At 31.9% G+C, this 14,373-nt stretch overlaps 2 protein-coding genes and 1 non-coding gene across 4 annotated transcripts; all 3 read left to right on the top strand.

Annotated features, from left to right (window-relative positions):
• The first annotated feature begins 6,730 nt into the window (after positions 1 to 6,730).
• LOC129888607 (F-box protein At2g26160-like) lies at positions 6,731 to 8,104 on the top strand. Its single transcript, XM_055963557.1, has one exon. It carries the CDS (start codon positions 6,905 to 6,907, stop codon positions 8,069 to 8,071), a length of 1,167 nt encoding a protein of 388 aa, XP_055819532.1. The 5' UTR covers positions 6,731 to 6,904; the 3' UTR covers positions 8,072 to 8,104.
• A 3,379-nt stretch (positions 8,105 to 11,483) lies between these two features.
• LOC129888608 (uncharacterized) lies at positions 11,484 to 13,328 on the top strand. 2 transcript variants are annotated; one of them, XR_008766690.1, is made up of 4 exons: positions 11,484 to 12,124; positions 12,256 to 12,582; positions 12,676 to 12,734; positions 12,828 to 13,328. XR_008766690.1 is itself a non-coding variant. In XM_055963559.1 (4 exons), the coding sequence occupies exons 2-4, from the start codon at positions 12,395 to 12,397 to the stop codon at positions 12,944 to 12,946; spliced, it is 366 nt and encodes a 121-aa protein (XP_055819534.1). In that variant the 5' UTR covers positions 11,484 to 12,128; positions 12,256 to 12,394; the 3' UTR covers positions 12,947 to 13,328. The 2 variants fall into 2 exon arrangements, 1 of the variants encoding a protein (XP_055819534.1); XM_055963559.1 differs by having other exon boundaries at positions 11,484 to 12,128.
• A 433-nt stretch (positions 13,329 to 13,761) lies between these two features.
• Positions 13,762 to 13,834, top strand: TRNAA-UGC (transfer RNA alanine (anticodon UGC)). Its single transcript has one exon. It is a non-coding gene; the product is annotated as a tRNA-Ala (tRNA).
• Positions 13,835 to 14,373: the final 539 nt, after the last annotated feature.

Raw genomic sequence — 14,373 nt, forward strand, 5'->3', positions numbered from 1 at the left:
AATCCTTAATGAATTAAAAATGTTCATTTTAGTCCTTCATATATTTCATGTGAGCTATATAAAATATATTAAACTTTGAAAATTGGTTTTTAAAAAAATTGAAATTGTGTTTGGACATGTATTTTACTTTTAAAAAGAAATTATGAGTAAAAATCTCCAAAATCCGAAAACTAATTTAAACCAATTTTTGAGAACTTGAAAATATTTTTTAAAATTTGATTTTTCAAAATCTGCTTAAATTTCTTGGTCAAACAAATATTGAAGATACATGTTTAAAATCTAATGCAAAATTTATCACCAAACACTAACTTAATTTTTAGAAAATATGATTCATCTAATCCTTCATATATATATATATATATATATCATGTAATTGAAGTAGTCATAATCAATCAATCAATATATAATAATAAATGAGGAACATATATAAGGTGGTGTGACGCCTCTCTATGACCTCTATTTTTATTTATCTATTTTCTCCTTTTTTGACATTTTTTTCATTTCTTCAATTATTTCATTTTGTAAAATCATCTTCTTAACCCATAGTTATTTAATAAATAAATCTTACTCTTAATTAATATTAATAATAACTTTCAAGCTTTTCATATTCATAACTTTCAATTATTTAATGTACAAACTTGTAACACCTTTAAATCATATTAGTAGAATTTTATTTTGAGGTATATTCACCTCTCACTATAATTGCCTTCTTTATTAGAGTTTTAATATATATTCATGTATTCTTCCAACTTCAATTTTTATAATTCTTAATTAACTTTATTAATGTGGAAATAATGTGTTAAAAATGGAAGACAAATTTATTTGTTTATTTTATTTTTTATAATTAAAAAATATTTATTCAATTCATCAACTTTCACCTCCCACTATAAGTGCCTTCTTTATTAGATATATATATATATATATATATATATATATATATATATATGTATTCTTCCACTTTCAATCTTTATAATTCTTAATTGATTGTATTAATGTGGAGTAATAATGTGTTAAAAGATGGGAGGATAAAAAGACAAAAATTAACATCTATATATATCTTTTACTACCAAACTATGCATACATGAATCACCATTTTAGTTTTAGTTGTGCTTAGGAAATGCTCCAACATATTTTTCAATATATTTTTTTAATAGTAGCAATTTATCTAATGAGATCATATATTGATGAATATTTATCTTGATTACACTTATTTATATGTGTTCTATTCTTAGTAAAATTTCTTTATAGGCTTAGATTTCTCTTCTTATTGGTTGAAAATTTTATATTTTTGCATTTCATTATTATTTATTGCTCAACATTTGTTAAATTTTGATGATTCATGGTATGTCATCTATGTAATTCCTCTATAGGCTAAGATTTCTCATCTTATTGGTTGAAAACTTTATATTTTTGCATTTCATTATTATTTTTTGTTCAACATTTGCTAAATTTTAATGATTCATGCTATGCCATCTATATCGAGAAGCTTGGTACATACAACGAATTTCTTCTAAGATGATTTTATGCACTCAATTTTTAAATTCATAAAAATAAATTTGGCTCCTATTTTATTTCAATTTCTTTGTAGTGTATAATTTTCTTAGATTAAATTTGTTCAAGAATATAATTAGTGATTGATACTGTGTAAGTTTGAAAAATTATTTTGAAGTTTATGACTCAAAAATATAGGCGAAAGTTAATTTCATGACAAGAAATTAAAAATAAAATAAAAAATAAAAAGTCTACTATTACAACAAATAAATAAATCTTTAGTATTGGTTCATAAAACTAATAACATACATTATACATTATATATGTTATTGCATTTGAAAGAATTGTTATGAGTTGTGCAGATGTCAAATTATTCACTAAGTGAGTGTAATCTTTCAATTTTTTATTAGTAAATATCATTCAAGTAAATTAATAACTTATTTCTGTTATGAAAGTGGATGTCCCTATATATGTTCCTCATTTGTCATAGAGAGGTGTCACTATCTCATTTAGATCATCGTACAAATAAATGTGAACTGAAAGTTTAAAAGATAATTCATTTGCAAAATATTGCAAATCAACTGTCAGATGCATTTACTGACTTATCAAGAGTTACTAAATCTCATATTCCAACTGCTAATGCTCAAATACGAGTTGATGTCCCATTAGGATAACTAATTAATACAAATAAGTCTAAACCACATTTAAAACGTAATAGACTGATCAGTTTCAAAGATAAAAATCCTCGAAAAAAAAAAAGAGTAAACAATCAAGATGGTCATGATATGAAAAAACCTGCTTAAGAAGAGCGAAGAGACATAACAATTGATAAGACCTTGGAAGAGGTTAAGACGCTTGAAAATGATAAAAAAAAATCAATAAATTATGTCTCATCTGAAAAAATATGGAACCGAAATAATATAATTGTCGACAATAGTTTTGCTTATAATGTTGCTATTGATATAATGCAATAAAATGGGGAACTTGAACCAAAATCTGTCGATGAATGTAGACAGAAGAATGATTGGCCAAAATAAAAAAATGCAAATCAAGTTGAATTAGCTTCACTTGAAAAACTCGAAGTTTTCGGACCAATAGTCCGAACACCTGAGGGTATAAAACTAATGGAGTACAAATAGGTCTTTGTGCGAAGATGAAATGAAAAAAATAAAGTTGTAAGATATAAAGTACGACTTGTGCACAAAGATTTTAACAAAGACCTGACATTGATTATATGGAAATATATTCTCCTGTGGTGGATGCAATCACTTTCGGGTGTCTTATATATCTGGGAGTTAATGAAAAACTTGGCATGCATCTGATGGATGTCGTTACAGCCTATTTATATAGTTCTCTGGATAACGATATTTTGATGAAATTTTTTGAAGGATTTAAAATGCCTGATATATAAAGATTTCCGGGAAACTTGTTCAATAAAACTTAAAAAATCTTTATACGAGCTGAAACAATTAGAACGAATATGGTACAATCGTCTTAGCGAATATTTGCTAAAAGAAGGATATCAAAATGATCCAATTTTCTCTTATGTATTTATGAAAAGGTCTAGATCTGAATTTTTCAAAATAGCAGTATATGGTGATGATTTGAATATTATCGGAACTCCTGAAAAAGTTTCAAAGGCAGTAAAATGCCTAAAAAGATAATTTGAAATGAAAGACCTCAGAAAGATAAAATTTTGTCTTGATCTACAATTGAATATTTTGCAAATGAGATATTTGTCCATCAATCAACATATACAGAAAATATTTTAAGGAGATTTTACATAGATAAAACACACCCACTGAGTACTCCAATGGTTGTGAGATCTTTCGATATTAATAAAGATCTATTTCGACCTCATAAAATGATGAAGAGCTTGTTGGTGCTAAAATACCATACCTTAGTGCAATTGGTGCATTAATGTATCTTGCCAACAATTCTAGATCAGATATAACTTTCTCAGTAAACTTATTAGCAAGATTTAGTTCTTCCCCAACGTGAAGACACTGGAATGAAATTAAGCATATATTCAGATACCTCAGAGGGACCATTGATATGAGATTGTTTTACTCAGATGAATCCACGTCAAAATTGGTTGGTTACGCAAATGCGGGATATTTGTCTGATCCCCATAAAGGTCGATCGCAGACATACTATTTATGTATATGTGATGGTACAGCTATATCATGGCGTTTAACAAAGAAAACTATGATTGCCACTTCCTCAAATCATGCAGAAATAATAGTCATCCATGAAGCAAGTCGAGAATGCGTTTGGTTAAGATCAATAACTCAACACATTCAAGAAACATGTGACCTTTGTTTGAAAAAAGACGTTCCAACAATATTGTATGAAGACAATGCTGCATGTATAACTCAATTAAAGGGAGGATACATCAAATGAGACAGAACAAAATATATTTCACCAAAATTCTTCTTTACCCATGATCTTCAAAAGAGAGGTGAAATAGATATTCAACAAGTTCGTTCAAGTAATAATTTAGCAGATATGTTCACCAAGACATTGCCAACTTCAACCTTTGAGAAATTGATATACAAGATTGAAATGCGTTATTTTCGAGATATTAAATGACGTATTTATCAGGGGGAGTATAATACGCGCTGCACTCTTTTTTTCTTAGTCTAGGTTTTGTCCCATTGGATTTTCCTTGCAAGGTTTTTAATGAGGCAACACTCAAGGCGTATTGTTTGATGTGTGTACTCTTTTTCCTTAATTAGACTTTTTTCCACTAGATTTTTTCTAATAAGGTTTTAACAAAGCATAAGATTTATGGGTGTTCGGGATAACTATGTATATTATTTCATATAAACTTTTTAATGAGACACACTAAATGTGGACATCCAGGGAGGGAGTGTTATGAAAGTGGATGTCCACCTTCGTGGACGTCCCTTTCCCCTTTACTTTTTTTCTTTTCTTCTTACTTTTCCTCCACCAGTTTTACCCCCCTTCTTTTTCTCCAACTTGTTACGTTTTCTTTCATTTGCATAGCCACTGCCTTTATGCAATTAAAAATATAACAAAAGAAATATTTTCTCGACTATCTCTCTCTCCCTTACTACTTCTATTATTAATTTGTTAAGTTAGTTTATTTTATAACATTTTCTATATTAATGGTAGTTAGAAGTTGGATAATTCATTTATTTTTTTATCATGTGCTTATAAATGTAGATAATACCTTTTGTTTGGAAAAAGAAAAAGAAAAAGGAGAAGAAAGTGCGTTATCCATAAAAGTGAAAGTGTTCCATTTTATATTGATTCTATATAATAGATGACTCAATACTCTTAATTGATGGTCCATCAATTATTTTTTTTTCCAAAAATATAGGCAAAAGTTAATTTCATAACAAGAAATTAAAAAGAAAAGAAAAAATCTACCATTACAAAAATAATGTTTGTATTGGTTCATAAAATTAATAACATACATTATATATCATATATGTTAGAGCATTTAAAATACCAACATGAGTTGTGGTGCAGTGGTCGAACTACTTTACCCTTAATCAGAGATCTCGAATTTGAGCCCTGAGAATGGAAAAAAATCATGTTGGGAGCGTCACCCCCTAATGGGCCCTTCAGTGCGCGATCCGAATTTAATCGGGGCTCTACGGGCTCTGGACACCGGATGAGAAAAAAAAAAGAGCATTTAAAATAATTGTTATGAGTAGTGCATGAGTCAAACTATTCACCAAGCAACTGTAATCTTTTGAGTTTTTATTAATAAAAATATCATTCGAGTTAATTAGTAACTTCTTTTTATATTAATGGTAGTTAGAAGTTGGATAATTCATTTCTTTTTTGCTTATAAATATAGATAATATCTTTTATTTGAAAATAAAAATACATAAAAGTGGAAATGTTCCATTTTATACTTATTTCATATAATAGATGACTCAATATTATTATTAATTGACTGCCCATCAATTATTTTTTATTTTCCTATATTTTTTTATCATCTATATTGTATATACACATAAAATTAAGCAAATACATGGTAATATGATACTTTTCTATAACAAATATTCATAAATTTTTACTAATTTATTATTGACATTTTTTCTATTGTTTTATTTAATTATTTTAAAGAATCTAATATTCATTATTAATAAGAAAAAAATCAGCTAAAGAATAAAAAAGAAACTAGTAAATTTTTTTACCATCTCTCTCTCTTTATATAAAGTTGAAGGTAGACAATCTGCTGTGACACCTTTCTATGATCAGTATTTTTATTTATCTTCATTCCGATTTTTTGATCTTTTCTTCCTATTTTTTCCATTTATTTATTTTGCTAAAAATAATTATACCATTTTTAATACCCATAACTAACACATAAATGTTAGAATAAAAAGATAAATAAATAATTATTTAAGAGAAAAAACAAGTTTTGGCTCTAAGCCTTTAACCAAAATAACATTTGTTTATGTATTCATAAAAAGTTCATTCTAAATTATTGTTATACCGCGCGAAGCGCGGACAAATTTTCTAGCGAATTTAGAAAGTATCATTTTATACCTTTTTTTTCTTCAAAATTTGTTAAATTTATTCGCTTATATTTTTTTGTAATACAAAGGAGGATTTTTCGACAAGAGCTATATTTCTATATTTATGGTACAATTTTTAAAAAATTATTTGTTCCATTATATACACCTCATTTTGATATATTTTGTTGTATCAAACGAAATTGAGTGAACACATACAACTGAACGTGATTAATATCCATCAAGATGTATGTGTTGATCATACAACCACTAAAATGAATGAATACAAGTGATAGAAACAAATAACGATTAGTACAATATAACAAAAGAAATTAAAACGAATGAATATAAGTGAGATTAGATCAAATGAATACAATCTTTCATATTTTTTGTTATTTATATCATTATATATTCCGAATTGTATTTGTCAATATAATCTAAATACACATATAAATATAAAAATACAATAGTCTAACACCTTTTTTTTGTGTTTGGTCGAACACCTTCAATATTTGTTACGAATGATAAATACATGAACGATAGTCGGGGATTTATTAGATCATTTTGCATTTACGCAAACTATCTATGTATTATAAGAAGTATTTCAACTCTTGATATACTGAAATAAATACAACCCCATACATAGAGGACCATTTTGATAATTTTCTAAACAATTTATTTACTCTACAAAAACCAAAGTCCAAATAATTGTTTTTGATATTATCGGTGTTCGTGGAGAGCTCCGCCCATTTCATCGCCGTCTCCGCTGAAAAAATTGATTCATCGAAGAATTTCCAGTGCGCTTCTCCATTTTTCATCTTATCAGTGTTCATGGGGAGTTTGATTTACGTAAAGTAGGTATTTTCCGAACATTTACCGAATTTTATTAAATCCATTCATTAGCTAGAGAGTTGAAAATGAGAACAATGGTTGATTGGTCGGAACTTCGACCTGAATTATTGGTTTTGATTGTTAGACGTATAAATATGATTGAGGATTACCTAAATTTCCGAATCATTTGCAAATCGTGGCACTCTGTAGCCACCCGGGACAATTTTAATAGTAATCTGCCTAGGGCTCCATGGCTAATGTTAGCTGAGGAAGAGAATGATAGAACATGTAGAAAATTCTTCAGTTTATATAATGGCATGATTTTGAAAAAGAGGATCCCGGGAGCGAGCGAAAAAAGGTGTATGGAGTCGAAGGGATGGCTTATAACAGTTGGAAAAGACGAGGGTGAAGTTAGCTTGTTACATCCCTTCTCCGGTGTTCAAATTGAATTGCCACATCAAAAGACAACTGAACGTTATGAACACAACTACACTCACGTTCCGTGGACCTTTATCCGTAAAGCAGTTTTGTCAGCCAATCCTTCTCATACATATGACTATGCTGTCATGGTCATTGAGGGAAGATTTGAGCTCCTCAGTTTATGGAGACCAGGAGATTTGTTATGGACCAGGATTTTGATGCCGATCCACATTGGACATATTAGTGATGTGGTTTATTTCAATGGCCACTTTTATGCGGTCACTTTTGGCCGTTGGGTCCAAATTTGTGATGTTGTTGGCTCTGAACTCATTAATATTCATACCATAGCACAGCTAGCATCATGGAATGATGGTAGGAATTACATCCTAGAATCACTAGGATCATTATTTGTAGTTGCGCAACAATTTGTTGATTTAAGGCACGCCAATGATGATCGTGAGAGGATTCCACTGAGGCACATCCCAGGTGAAGATGATGAGAAGATTTGCACACACAGAACAAGAAAATTTCTAGTTTTCCAGATCGACTTAGTTAGCTGCAAAGCTACACCAACCAGGGATTTAGGAGACCAAGCTTTTTTCTTGGGTGCTAATGCTTCTCTTTCAATACAAGCTTCTCAATTTCCGGGAATCAAGCCCAATTGTATTTATTTTACAGATAGTTGGTTGGGTGCATACGCCTACTTTGAAAAAGGATGCGGCTTGGACATGGGGGTGTTCAACTTAGCAGATGGCAGTATCCAGCCGCATTATGATGGTGTTTCCGTCAGTCGTGTTTGTCCTCCAATTTGGGTCACACCAAATCCGTGTTGAGTGAGTCATTTTTCTATATTTACTCTTTTTATTATTCTATATCTTCTTGTTTTACTCCGGAAGTCGATTGGATTTTTTTAAAGAGTATTTACAACATGTCATTTACCTTCAGACTTAGCTGATGAATCTTTTTTTGTTTTTGGATAATTGGACAAAGGTACTCCCATTAGTTGTTATACTACCTTGCTTCAAGGTATGTTGTGTTGGAATGCACAAATACTTCACTTAATCAGTATTGTCTTTATTCTCATGTTTCTTATGTTGTGTTGGAATGCACAAATACTTCACTTAATCAGTATTGTCTTTATTCTCATGTTTCTTAGTGGAAACTGTTCACGATCTAATAATATTGGGGTGCAGTCACCAATGCTATTGATATACTAACTGAAAAGAAAGAGGTTGTAAGATTCTTCTATTACTCTGCTTCAATAAACTGGGTTTGAAGTTATTTCTTGAAGGGTTAAAATGAGTTTCACACGGAAACCGCTCTATTCTTGCCAGCTAACCTTTGTTTGAAGTGATGATATCCATACTTGTATAGTGATATGGTTTTATCATTATTTTGTTTTCTTGTAATTTCTCTGTAATGTTAACTAGTCCTACCTTATTGGACTGGTTAAGTCACAGTAACTAGAAAATAGCAGGCTAGCAAATATTTCTGTTAATGTACTTAGTATAAATCTTGTTTATTTTGTTGAGTTTAGAACAAGTACGTGAATAATTCACTCCACTATTTGGTTAACTATTTATTATGTAAAGTTTTTGGCTGTTTGCATGTGTCTTGTCAACAATTTTGCATGTTTAACTCCCCATGAACATGAGAAGTCTGTACACTGGAATTTCTGATCTGAGAGTACATCCATGGAATCTGAAACCTTAAAGTTAAAAAAAAACACTCTTTAGAATAGGATATGAGGAAGATGACCATGCTTGTGAAATGAGATTTGTTGTTGCCCATGGTCAATTATTTAAATGATTATTGGATGAAGGAGATGCAAAAGTAGAACCAAACTTCTCATGGTTGCACTAATTACTGTTTTACTGGTATCTAAATAAATATTGGATGAATGATATCCTCTTTTTCCCTCATCCCTTACTATTTACTCTTTAACTGGTATGTCCCATTTATTCTGGATATAGCTTTCGGCCATTTAAATACCGTCAGATTTCCTCGACAGGCATCCACTGATCCATCAAATCCAGTTAAATCTGCTGATGTTCATAAGATTTTTGCGAATCTTGCCCAGAAGTGCAGGCATATGACTTAAGTTATTTTGGATGTTCAAGAATGTAGCATAATTTGCAGCTACACATCTAGTGTAAGTTAGTTTTGCCGCTCATTACTAAAGCTTGTCGTATTTTAACTGCTCTATGTACAAGGTGGAATTGTTACTGTTGCTCAACTACTATCTAACTTTAGCTTATCGTATTTTATTGTGAGACAATGCAACCATGTTACTTTTAAAGCTCAAAGAACTCCTTTGGGTTATCAAAAGTATCTGTCGGATCAAAATTTTCCGTTTCTCTTATTTCCTCTTTACAATTACAAGGTCCCTGTTCTAGCTTTGTGAAAGGGGTCTTCTTGTAGTAACTTGTATCGCTACGGGCATTGTTTGAAGGTAGAGATAATGAAGGGGGCATAAATGGGGAGCGATATGCAAATTAGTTTGAGATTGAGATAGTTTTTGTTGTTTTACAAATGAATAATGATAAGCATGTGCTTAGCAAACAAGTCATATTTACTAGCATTCTTCATGCAATGAATATAAAGGGGGAAGGAAAAGGTAGAAGAAACTAATGAATTTTTCCTGGTGGAAATATATCAAGATACTACTACAACCAATACATTAATATTTGCAATTGTTTCAACTTCTTGCTGCGTCGCTTTTGTATGTAAATATGTGATTGATGAATAAGGATAAAAAGGCTCTGTATAGCTAACATATTTTTATTGTCAATCATAACTCACGAAAATGGTCATTTACTGAGTTGATGTTGTGCCATCAGAAAATCACAAACTAAGGGGTCATATGGATGTTGGTTAGGAAGTGAAATTATTCATTTATTAAAACTACTATGTTTGGGAGCATTTTATTTGCTATGTATAAATATTAGCACGGCAAGTACGGTGTTTGGTTACTTGTTTGCAATCTTGCATAACTAATACATGCATAACTTATGAGGAACTTTATGTATTATTTATGCACGGTAGAAAATGTAATAACTATTATATGGGTGACTACCTAACTAATCCTCGTATTACAGCAAGGGTGACTCAATATAATTAATGTCCTAAAGCCAAAGCTTAATAAAATATTATAAAAAATTTAAATAATATTTAGGATTTTTTTTTCTAAATTTACCCTTTGAACTTTTTTAGATGCAGAGCTATAAATTTATTCAAATATTTCTTTTGATTGATATAAAAATAATTGATTTAGAATAATTAAGTTTAAAACGGAATATAAAACTATCACAAACAGCAAAAAGGAGAACAAATGTATGGGAAGCTGGGAAAATCAGAACCAACAAGGTACATATATGTACTGATTAATTAGAGATAGTAACTTAACCTAATTTAATCACTCATTTGAATAACTCAAACTAAAATATAAGAAAATGGAACCTTTTATTTATGATAATTAGAAAAATTATATATTATATATAAGTAAATACCATTTTAAAGTCTATTTGATATACAAATTTATAATTTTACTGTGTAGCGACATAGTAATTCATTAAATCTTCTTTCCATATCATTGCTTTTTTATTTCGATATTTCAAGCTGCAATTAATTTCAAGTTTTCAACAAAATCTTTGTTATAACCGCTAAAAAATTACTATACATTTCACAAAGTTATAATTTATATTTAGAGAAGTGCATTATTTCCTTATATAGTCATGACATTAGTAAAAGTTATCATCTTTATTTAGAATCCTCTTGTATGAATTCCTATGTCCTCCATTGTTTATATTTGCTCCTATGATTTAGTGTTGAACTTCAATGAGCTAGAATCAACCTTGTAAGCTTGGTGAATAATTGGTGGGTAGCAATATTTTCTTAGAATTAACTTCTTCTTTGAAGCCATATCTTGATGTTTTGAAACAACATTAAGATAGAAATATTAGTTTCTGAATTGTAACAAACAGCATGTGTGCTTAGTGATCCATCTCTTTTGGTTGTTATACTAAATTAGTGTGATACTGTGATAGTTGTATGGTTATTTTTTGCTCTATGTTACATATCACATTCCCTATTGATTTATCAGATTATAAATGGTTGGTTGGTCGGAGCTTCCGCAGGATTTGTTGAGGTTAACGCTCATTGTCTTGCTACATATACTGATCCAGTCCAGTTCTCATGTGTTTGTACTTCATGGAGATCAGTATAACCAACTATTTCTAGCATTAAGGGAGTTCAGCCATGTTTGCTGCTGCTTCGTGATGATAGTACAAACGAAAAACATGAAAAACTTCTTATTAGCATACATGAAAGAAGAGTAGTTCACTACCTTGAGGTCCCAGAGGTCCTTGGTAAGGAGTTTCGCGGTTCGTCCCACAGATGGTTAGTTTCTACTTTCTATTGAAAAAGACTTCTACAATCTGTTTTACCCAATCACAAGGGTTGAAATCACCCTTCCAGCGAAGTTATAAATTCCCTGATGTGAGAAAGTATTGTGCAAAGAAGCTTGAAACTGAATATGCACTTGAAGCCCATGATGGCCAGACTTTGTTCCTTTCGGCAGGTCTGGTCAATGCCCGTCTTTCATTCAAAGTTGTCCTATCTTCAAGCAAAGTTAACTCTATGGTTGTTGCCATCTATGGTAGTAATTATAATTTGGTCTACTGCAAAGCTGGAGATAAAAAGTGGTTATCCATTTCCAAAACAGTATACCACGATACCATCTGTTATCACTACCAGAAGAAATGCCTTCAATGGCAATTAATTAAATGTTGGTAATTTATTCCTTGTGCTCAACTATTAGCAGCATTTAGACGTTATCTGGGAATAAAGACCTTTTCACTGGCCATTGAAGAGAATAGCCACAAAACGTAGGTACTAAATACAAATTATAGAAAGCTGATTTTACCTTCTCTACACCTTTTTGTTATGTTCCCCTCCCTCTCCTCATTTCCCTCCTTGTTAACCTAAAATCCTATCGCCTGTTTTTCGGATTTTTCAGTGTACCTGCAATGGTTTCATTGGGGATTTCGGATTTGTGGTGGATTTTAGATATTCTGGATGGGAACGATGCGGAAGAGGAAGGTGAGCTTGTTTGATGTGGTGGATGAATTGTCGGCATTGATGAAGAAAGCCCATGGATGCTTAAATGGTGGAAACAACATGACGCCTTCGATCAACAAGTGGTAAAAAAAGCCTTCTCACAGAGATTCTATGAATTTTGGAGAAGAGAAAGACTCTTCCGGTATGGCATCAAAAAGAGGAGTTCTCATGCTGATGATATCCAATTATTGGCGGTGGCCTCTCAGTCACCGGCTGTTGTCACCAGGTAATCTGAATCATCTCTCCCTCACTCTTTCTCTATCTCTTCTCCCTTAGTCTTGATTTTTCTCTATTGTTGATGGCTCTCTTTCTGTCTTAGCTCTCAACCTTGCCTCTCGTCAGTTTCGATTGTCGTTGGCCTAGAAACCCAAGGCCTAGGTTTGTTTGTCTTTTTCTCCTTTTTCTTTTTTTTTTCTTTTCTGTTTTCGTTTTTCATTGATTTTCTATTTTTAATAAATACTTTGTGCATAGGGAGGCCGAAGAAGTATTGCGAAGAGGTGATTAGACATGATATGTCACAGTTGCAGCTCACCGAGGACATGACCTTAGATAGGAGGCTATGGAGGACTCAGACTAAGATAGTGGGCTAGGTGGCTTATCTTTTCTCCATAGTAGTCGTAGTTGTCTCATTTGTTTATTAACATTTGATTCCTGCATTTGATTACTGCTTATATTTGTTGGTCCGGTTTACTTTGGGTATCCTATTTATCTATAGTAGTTAATGCTCCTTTCTTTCCGGTCTTTCCTACCCTGACTTTCTCGCTCTCATTTATCATATTTTTATATTGTTTTCGATATGCTTGGCTCTACTGACCTATGTCTTGTTTTCCTTGTTTCTCCTCCCTTGTTCTTCTCTCTTAAGCCGAGGGTCTTTCGAAAACAGCCGCCCTACCTTTCAAGGTGGGGGTTAGGTCTGCGTACACTTTACCCTCCCCAGACCCCACATGGTGGGACTATACTGGGCTTGTTGTTGTACTTTGTGCATCTAGTGGTCTGCTTTAGATTATGTTCAATTTCTTTAATGATTCTTATAATACAAGTACCAAACTATGTGTTGTATCTTATGTGGTTGAGACGGAATATTTAGCATTGCCTCAGTGCCTTCGATTAATTTAGTGGAGCGAGGGTTGTAACATATTGCTATTTACTCAGGAAATGACACTGCTTTATTATTCTAATTGAAATTTTGCCATTTTGTTCCCTTCTACAGCATACGTGTTGTTCTTTGGTGGATCTGGCAATAATTATTATGGAGTACCAATTGGAGGACAAGAATATGTATATGTGGGAGGCTACTTGTTATTGCTCATTTGGCAGCAAGTGTTATTTCTCTTGGATTTGAAATATTGTTTGTGTTTTCGTGGCTGCTGATATGGTGAAGTTTGTTAAATTTCAATAGATAACAGGGGATGTAGCTCAAATGGTAGAGCGCTCGCTTTGCATGCGAGAGGCACGGGGTTCGATCCCCCGCATCTCCATTCACTTTCGTTTCATTTCTACCTCCACGAGGTAGGGGTAAGGTCTGGGTACACTCTACTCTCTCCAGATCCTACTCATGGTATTTCACTGGGTATGTTATTATTAAATTTCAATAGATAATTACTTCCTTTTCTTATATGTTTTTTCTCCTCTCTGACCTTTTTCAGAAAATTGCTGAGATGGCTCACTCACATGGGTCTCTTGTACTGTTAGATAACAGTATTATGTCCCCTGTACCGTTCCATTGTTCGGACCTTGGAACGGGTATCTGCAGATACTTCTTGTTCTGGTAACATTCTGATGGGGGGCGTACTTGTCACAATTGAAAGGCTTTTATTCTTTATTTGGTTTCATGGATTGATCTACGCTTAATATGATTTCTCATCATCCTTGGTGCCCTTTACTTGCTTTCATGGCCAAAACTATCGGATTACCCTGATTGAACGAAAAGAAAAGAAAAACAACCTCTTATTAATAAGCTCCTTTAGTAGATTCAATTACCTGAAGTCTCAATTACTAAATATCTGTTGCATAAATG

Source organism: Solanum dulcamara, chromosome 5 (assembly GCF_947179165.1).
Source record: "Solanum dulcamara chromosome 5, daSolDulc1.2, whole genome shotgun sequence".
Lineage (NCBI taxonomy): Eukaryota > Viridiplantae > Streptophyta > Magnoliopsida > Solanales > Solanaceae > Solanum > Solanum dulcamara.